Genomic DNA, 8627 nt, shown 5'->3' on the forward strand with positions numbered 1-8627 from the left:
TTAGTGATAACAGGAGTAACTGGGGCACTTGGCAGGAGAAGTCAGAGATTCAGTAAAGCTAGCCAATGCCTCCCCTTACTATGTACATATGCAGGCACAACAGAAAACTCATTCTACTCAAACCACTGAACAACAACCTGATGGCAGCTGCTTCCTAGCACCAGTGAGCCAGATTAGTATCAAACCCAAAGAGTCACAGGTGAAAGACCCAAGGCAATTCAACCCACAGACACTGATGTGTCCCCCTCCAGCCCAAGCCTCCTTACCATCAGGTTCATTGCAATAGGTTGCTGGGTCTGACTGAAGACTGTAGAGGCGAGCCTGGAAAACAACGTGCAGGCACAGGAGGAACAGACATTAGTCAGGGGGGAAGATAGAGCTGGGTGTGCAGCGCATGTCTCTGGGGGGCTGGAAGAGGGCACTCCGTACACACCTTGGTGCTGTCATATGGCTCTGTGGTGCCCGTGGGCGTTGCCATCAGCGTTATAACATCGCAGTCAATGGTCTTATCTGGTGAAGGTGCAAACGTGTCCGAGATGACACCCAGGAAGTCAGAGAGCCCCTTCCTCACCTTTTCAGTTGTGCCTGAGGAGCCTTCTGTCTTCTTAAAGAGAAACAGAGATGTCCTCTAACTAACAGTGCCTGAACCAGAGGGGAGAATCCCACGTTGTCTTTTCTTGTGGGAAGGGTCCCTTTAAAATACATTAATGGAGCATCCATGCACAGAGCTGACCTGTGAGGAAGGTGTGGTGGCAGTGACTACGTGAGGATGGACAAATGGACATGGTGATGGCACGAAGTGGGTAGGAAAGCAAGCATGGGCTGGGGGGAATGACAGGCAGGAGCGGCTGGTGTGGAGAAGGGGCAAGGAACTCTGCTGTCACACCACCGATGCCAGGCAAGGGTTGAGAGCCTGGGGTAAGAAATGCAAGAATCAACTAAGGGGACAGGGTGGGTGTTGTGTTCAAGCAGGATCAAAAGTAGTACAAGGAGCTGCCATTCAAAACGCAGGGAACCCGCTATCTGGTAACTCCCTTCACTTGGCCTCCTGAGCACAAACCTGCAGTGATGCTGCTGAAGCTATTCCTCTCTCCTCAGAAGAGGCCTAGAAAAGGGGAACCTATCACTAGGCTTATCAAAATCCCTTGGCAGAACATATTGTGCCTCAACTCATGCCACTGCTTGCTGGATAGTGGGGGCTGGGTGGCAAGCCGTTTCAAAGCCTGGCAGCAGAACATACATGGGAGATTGGAAGGGGTAGGGAGGAAGTAGTTCCAGCCAGATGCTCAGCAGAGAATGGGGATTCACTTGGGGCCCTGCCTAATTCACATTCCCAGGCGCAGATGGGTATCAGTGGGAGGACTCTCCCATGCTTGTGTGGAAAGCAGGCCAGGGGCTCCAAAAGGCCATCCCTTCACAAGCTGCAAAAGCAAATCAGGAAGCTGGCAGCCCCTACACAGTATCTGCCTGCACACCCATACACGCACACCCCAGCCCACCCTATCCTGACAACCCCGTACGTAGCCCTGGCATCAAACAAAGGGAATCACATAGGGGGCACCACTAATTGTACTGGGAAGTGGAAATCAAATTTAAAGTCCAACTGAGATGCAAGACTGGGTTGGGATACTCCTGCTAAAAAGGTACAGTCCTGAGAAACAACTGCTCTGCTTTGCTACCAGGGATCTCCCTGCCAGATCCCCAGTCCTACCCCCTCTGGAACAAGCAAGAGGCAGAGCTTTGGCTCTCCGGGTCCAATACTCACAGCCAGTTTCTCCTTGACCACACTGGCTGTGGCAGCAATAGTGCAGGCTGTATCATGCTGCACCACTTGGGTGAACTCAGCCAGGTCCCGTTTCATGAACTCCAAAGCTTCTGTGGACTGGAAGAAACAGACACAGATCATATCAACTCCAGTCTCTGATAAAGCTATCTTTGCTCTGGGAACACCTGAGGCTTCAAAATCCTGGAACTGTAGAGGCCCCTATCCTAGCCAAGGAACTATCATATGGAGTTGAACAGCCCATCAGCGCTTAGGCCCTCTTGATCACAAAAATAACCATGTTTACAACATGGCTGGGAAAGTCCTATGTGCAAACCATGTCACCACTTGTTCTTTACTTGGCTTAAGTGGACAGAAATAACTCTTCTGGGAGACTGCAGGGCAGGGGTAGAGGTTGGGCAGAGGGAGGGACAGAGTCAGGTTTTGGCCTTGACATATAACCAGGGACGGTGTCACAGGCAGGAAAGTACTGTATTTTTTTCTGACTGCTTTGAGGCAGACACTTCTGTAGTGCTGACAGGAGCTTAACAAGAACCGTCACTATTGCACAAATCTACATGGGCATCTCTAAGGGTAACAAAGAGACTAAACAGTTTGAATGTTTTTTTGTGGTTGTTGTTGTTTTTGTTGGGTTTTTTTTTAATTTGTTTTCTTGAAGCCTTTATTGTTATTTCATCCACCTTTGCCTGAGAACTACAAATACCTGGGGAAATGAGCTGCAAGCTAGCTTAGGTTTGCCTTTACCCAAGTCAAACTTCTCATGGCAAGTTGCAATAGGTGCCTCTAAGCCAGTGGTTCCCAACATTTTTTTTTTGATGCGACCCTAAATTGGCTACCAACAGGACCTCCTGACCCTGCACCACGGGGGCTGCTGGGAGTGGAGTGTGGCGGCAGCAGTGGCCTTGGAGCAGGGGCTGGGGAGGGGGAACCACTATAGCCCCCTTTGTGCACAGTGGCCCTGCCCCACCCACCTGCCACTCTTGGGCCACGCACATGAGTGTGCGTGTGGGCCCTTCGCAACCCTTCTGAGGACCCTCCACAACCCAATTTGGGTCACGTCTTGAGGTTGGGAACTAATGCTCTAAGTCTTCTAACAGGCCCAGGTGCTTTGAGAATTCTTCTCAGCTCCCCAGCACCGGACACCTTTTTGAGGCACAGATTTTAGAACTTGAGTCTAGTTCAAGCCTTCAAGCGATCTTTCAGATCTCTCACATCTGAACGGAGGGTGTCTGTTTACATCAGATTAAGATACTTTCCAATAAACAAATTTTCCCTACACACAAAAATAATGAATGGCATCACTATTAAAAAGCAATGACATGATGTATTTATCTCAGGTTTCAGTACCAAAGCATTTTTTGTATTACATACATCCACCACCACAGAAACACACACAGTTGTGAGTACAGAGAACCAGTACAGAGCACCTTACACAATGCTGGTGAGAATGGAAATACTGGCTCAGTGTCCTACACTAACAGTTCCTTTTTGGATAATTTCCATCACGGGTTTTACATCCTTACAGAGCAGCCAAGTTCTTTGCTTCCTAAGTCTCAACAACTACTTTTTGATTCACTTCAAATTGATCATAAGCTCTGAGAAGTGCATCCCACAAACAACATTTTGCATTGTAATATGACAGCCTTACCCAGAGCTGTACAGTTGTTTCATGAAAGCATGTTAAGAAAGTACAGGCAGTCCTCAGACTTACAATATAATTTGTTCCTGAAAACTGTCTTAAGTCGAAACATTGTAACTCAGAACCATTTTCCCATAGGAAACAATGTTATAAATGGGGATTGGTTCCTGAACTAAGGCCTGATACCCTATTTTCACAAAAATAACCCAGAATTTTGTACTCAATCAATTATAGATGAGTAATATAGCTACATTAATGCATTTATATTGTAGAGACTTCTCAGGAGTCTTGGCAGCAGGTTTTTCTGGAGTCTCATCAGCTTTCTTAAAGAAAATGTCCAAGGAAGTTTGGACAGATATTCTCCAGGGAGACGAGCAACGTAGCAAACTTGTTTGCTGACATGGCATCTCGTCAGATCAAGCGTTGTAAAGTCGAAATTGACCTCAGAAAATTGAAACAGGGTGTCAATTTATAAATTTTGTAAGTGCAAAACGTTGCAACTCGAAACATTGTAAGTCGAGGACTGCCTGTACAGCATTATATCTGAACCGTAGGAGGTAACAGTGCATTGCCCCTAAACACCTAGCTATAAACTTTACCAAGGGTTTTGAGAGAGGAATTCAACACCACATCAGTGGGAAAGGGTTATTTAGACGCTGATGATCAACCAGGAAGACTTTCTAGTGAGAGAGGCTTATACTGCAGAACAAAGAGCACCCAAAGGGAGGTCTTCTACTGGGCCTGGTCTGCTCAGTTTGCAGAAAAACCCACAAGAAAAGTAAGGTAATTAAATTAACACCCCGTGTGTTTCTATGGGGCGAAACAAAGTTTGGTTTCCTCATTCTGCGGTGACCTGGCCCGTTCTGCTGACACGCCCCTTACCTTGTCTCTGACAGCTTGGTAGCTTTGCTGCAACCAGCTTCTCCACCAGCCTCCATCTTCCCTGTTACAGGACAAACACATGAAGCTGAAATTGTGAATGTCACAATGTAAATGCTGGCCGAGCAGCCCAGTAACGCGCACATCAGCATCTCCATGGGGGCAGCGGCTGCAGCCACCGGTTTTCCCCTGTGTGCAAACCCTCCGCACCTTTCCCCTCCCACCTGGCAACCGCCCTGCAAGTATTTCAATGGGATTTTGTGCCAATGCGGATTTCAAAGCTCAACCTTCTTGCCCGATGGGCTGCCTGTGTGGTGCCCTGTCCCGCTGCAGGACAACGGTCCTGATCCAGCACACAGCAGGGCCCTACCTGGCCTTGCTGGGGCCCCAGCCCCGGGGAGAGGGGACGTGGCCCAGGCCCAATCCGGAAGAGGGCGCGGCCCAGCTCTGCCCCATAGCAGGGGGTCGAGGTTTGGGGCTGGAGGGCCGCTCGGCCCGAAGGAGGGACCAAGCACCCGGGGCCTGGTCCTGCGAAGCGCGGAGGGAGCTCGGCCCCCGCGGGACAGCCCCCAGCCGGCTCGCACCGCTGGGTCAGGCCGTCCCCGGGCTTCCCCCACCCGCGGTGGCACCACCCCTTGCTTCTCCCCAGTCCGCTCACCCTTCCGCCATCTTGGGTGTCTGACGTCACCAATATTTACTGACCTTTGACCCGAGCCGCCCCGCCTCCCGCCGGATTATTTTTAGCCTCGGCTCCAGTAGATGGAAGGGAACGTGACATCACTTCCCCTTTCCCCGCGGGCGCGGGAGCGGCTGGGTACGGTGGCTGCTGAGGGTCGGAAGGCTCTTCGCGTGGGCGCTGGGAGGCGCGCCCACAGCTCCAGCCCCGGGGGCAGTCCCCGGCACAGAGGGGTATCCTGCCCGCCGGGCGGTCTCCTGTAGGGCGGATCTAGGGGGTGCGGGGGCTCTTTCTTCCTGGCAGACAGAAACTGGTGGCTCTGCTGCAGGCAGGATGGAGGCAGGAGCCAGCAGACCCCCGTGGGGAGGAGCCGGGCCCGGCCCCCGGCTGTGACCGGGGGCGCAGAGGGGCAGAGCCAAGGCCGGCTGCATTGGCGGGACACGGAGACCATGCAGAAGGGCCTGGGGGTCAGGAGCCAGGACGTCGAGCGGCTCCGTGGGCGCTGCCTGCCCAGATGTGCCAGGCAGCTGGTTTGAACCCCGGGGTGCCCCCCCTGGTTCCCCAGTGAGCGTCTCTCTGGCGGCTCTTTGCCCAAACCTAAGTGCTGGGTTTTGGCCCATTTGCTGTCCCGGCTGGAGGGGTTCATGTGACAACTGCCTGCTTTCCTGACACTGCTCCTGTGTGAACTGCAGCTCTCAGCATGGCTGCAACTAAAAACCCAGCTTCCAGCTCCCGTCACGTTCCCTTTTGCTTTGTCAGTGCCTCTCCCTTGCTAGGGTGATCTGTCGCAGGGCTCCTGCCACCTGGTATTATTCCCTCCAACAGTGCCCTCTTTGTGCCAGCCAGAAGCTGGGCTGTGTGTGCTGCCAAGTAACGATCCACAGCCGCGAGCTTCCCAGCAGCATGGAGCTGCCAAAATCAGCAAGGGCTCCAGCAGCGTGAGCTTCCCCCAAAGGAGCGGCTGGCTGGAGCTAGTTAGGATTGTGGTGGCGTATGCGCCGTTTTCACTGCAAAGCCGTCTCTCTGTCTTTGCTGCAGGCAGTCCTGCCTTCCTGCCTTCCCTTGGGGGAATGACTTCAATGGCAGCACTTCTGTGTCAGAAAGAGCACAGCTGTGGTCCTGGTAATTAGCTCAGAAAACCAGGCTTGAGTGAAAAATAAGACGCGGAGAGAAAAATCTACCCCTTCCAGTGAGGCCCTGATGGAGTCAGCCCCTTCCCCCACCCCCCATCTCCCCTCTGGCATCAACAAGACTTGAGTCACTGCTTGCTCCTTTTCATTTAAAAGCCTGATCCTGCAGTGCCAAGCACCAGAGTTGTGGTTGTTCGTTCTTCCAGGATCTGGCTCTTTGTGTGGGTTTGCATGCTCTGTGCTTCTACGTACTTGAGATCTTGAGTTAAGAGTGAGAGAGGAAAGGGACATAGAGATGATGCATCACAAAATGTTTCCATGTGAGGGATGAATTGGACTCTTGTGTCTTTTGCTGCAATCCACTGACTAGTTTCTGATCACCTGGGTCTTGGGCCATCCAGTCCAAAGGATGTGATGGTGTAGAGGCTTTGTCCTCTCAGCTGCATGTACATGCTTTGCTGCATTCACCCTCCTACACCCCTGGGGGCTGGGAGCAAGCTGTTTAACCTTCTGCCCTAAGATGGAACAAGTTCAGAGGCAACATTTTTGGTCTAGGTGCCAAAAATAGCAAAGCTACTGTAAGACCAGGCTGGGTGCAAAAGGTGAAGGGGGAGGAAATGCATCTTTCCTATCCCTTGAATGGGCAACAGGGAACCTATGGAGCAAGCTACTAAATGCTCTACCTACGTTGTACATTCATGTCCAGATGCTCCCTCCTACACACCATTAAGCACGCATCATACGCTGGGAATTTTACTGAGCAAGTTATACGTGCTCATCAGAATTGCCAGCTCTGCTTGCAGTGAACACCGCCACAAAGAAGAGAAACAAGCTAACAATCTGTAAAAAAGAAAAAAAAAACAAAATGATTTCTTTGTTCCACTATTTGCAAAGGAACTCAAGTGAGCCAGAGCAGACATGAGTAAACAGACAGTTTGGCAACAGATCCTGCTGGTCAACTAACTCAGAGTCAGTTAAACCCATGGAAGAAATGGATTCCAGAGGCAGAGCCTGTCACCCCACTGATAGGGCCCTGTCTCTCTCCCCACAAGGAATGTACGTCTGGGGACTTGTGACTAATCTCTGAAGCAGATCTGTTCCAGCTGATCTCAAATCCTGGGGTGATGCATCAATAGAGAGACTGTCATATGCTGAGACTAGAGGGTTGGGTGCTTACATTTCCATCCTCTCGCTCCAGCTATATCCGTGCATGTGCCCCACTCCAGAGGGAATGCCTCTTGCTGAACACAGGAGATGAGCCTGGCTATGAAATGGCCAATGAATTCAAGCCATCTGCTTCAGATTACTAGCTGAGTGACAGCTTCATATGGGTCAATGACTTTCATTATCCCAACAAGAAGCTGCCATGTGCCTGCATGTCAAGAATTGTCCTTCATTTTTACACTGCTAATTAACCAGCAATTTCATCCTCTGCCCATCTGGGTAAATTTGGGGAAAGGCTTTTTTTTTTTTTGGTGGGGGACTTGTTTTCCAGACACTTTGGGAAAGGTCAAATTGCACAGTGTTGTTCTTGTTAAAGGATCATATAGTGTCATTAGGAATTGGTAGGTCCCCAGAGGCTCTGCTCCTGCAGGTTATCAAATAATTTCTCCTGTGCTCTCCACACATCCAGATCTCCAAATCTGGTGAGGGGCATGTGTCCACATTACTGTAAAACCTGAACATCTCTGTCCCTGAGCCTTGCTATGCTGCAGCATCAGGTCTTATGCTTCCCCTCACAAGGGATGTTTCTGGAGAGGTGACACGGGTGCACTGGAGCCAGGTGACATCTGAATTTGTGCAGTTGCAAAGAGGTCTTCAGGCCATTCCTGCCAGCTGCCACCCTTGGCTCTTGCCTTTCAGGCTCCCTTGCTTGATTTATTAAGAGCTGAGGCTCACAAAAGGAGGCAGGCACCCATGTGCACACTATCATATCAGTCCATAAATTTCCCTTTTAACAGCTTTTGTTGTAGAGACATCAGTCCCTTGGCTGGGATAGGGCTTGTTAGTAAAGAGAAGGTCTTTTTTTAAATGGTTGCTATTTATAGCATACACAAACCCTGCAAATAACCATTGTCCCCAGTCTATTATTAAGAGGTTTGTCTCTTTCCTTCTTACCTCCTTTCTGCCATCACTGGTTTGAAGCAAAAGTCTCCATTATCAGTGTGTGTCTTCTGATCTCAATACCAGCTATATCAAGGCTGGCTAGATTTTCCTGGCAAATCAGTCCTTTTAACTGGAATCATCTTGAGCTTAGGGATACTGCAGTAGCCTGAAGAATGTGAAAATAAATTTGACAGTAACGAAATCACTCCCCACCCACACCCAATAGCTGCTGTATCCTGACCAAGTCAAAAGAAACCTCAAAGGCTCTCTGGGGTGGAATTGTTTTTACTTTTGTGTGCTGTCTAGCACTGAACATCTTGTTAGCATTTAGCAAACAATAATCTGGGTGTGGGTGACTTGGGGAATATATAATTGACAATGTAGTCTGTCATCTCTTGGCTGGCTTGCAGACAG

General features: G+C 50.3%; 1 protein-coding gene across 4 annotated transcripts in view; it reads right to left on the reverse strand.

The window, feature by feature from the left end:
- The window catches only part of BSDC1 (BSD domain containing 1), an 18022-nt gene extending 12975 nt beyond the window's left edge, over positions 1-5047 (reverse strand). Inside the window, exons 1-5 of one of the 4 annotated variants that reach the window (XM_019512301.1) lie at positions 4960-5047; positions 4305-4365; positions 1766-1882; positions 434-601; positions 267-321 (exon numbers count right to left, since the gene is read on the reverse strand). In XM_019512301.1, coding sequence (XP_019367846.1) covers positions 267-321; positions 434-601; positions 1766-1882; positions 4305-4365; positions 4960-4970 — 412 coding nt within the window. In that variant the 5' untranslated portion in view covers positions 4971-5047. Of the gene's footprint in view, positions 1-266; positions 322-433; positions 605-1765; positions 1883-4304; positions 4390-4959 lie in introns of all 4 variants that reach the window. The other 3 variants (XM_019512300.1, XM_019512299.1, XM_019512298.1) reach the window with 3 other exon arrangements.
- Between the last annotated feature and the right edge of the window lie 3580 nt (positions 5048-8627).

The sequence above is a fragment of the Gavialis gangeticus genome, unplaced genomic scaffold (genome assembly GCF_001723915.1).
Source record: "Gavialis gangeticus isolate Ggan-Ray unplaced genomic scaffold, GavGan_comp1, whole genome shotgun sequence".
Lineage (NCBI taxonomy): Eukaryota > Metazoa > Chordata > Crocodylia > Gavialidae > Gavialis > Gavialis gangeticus.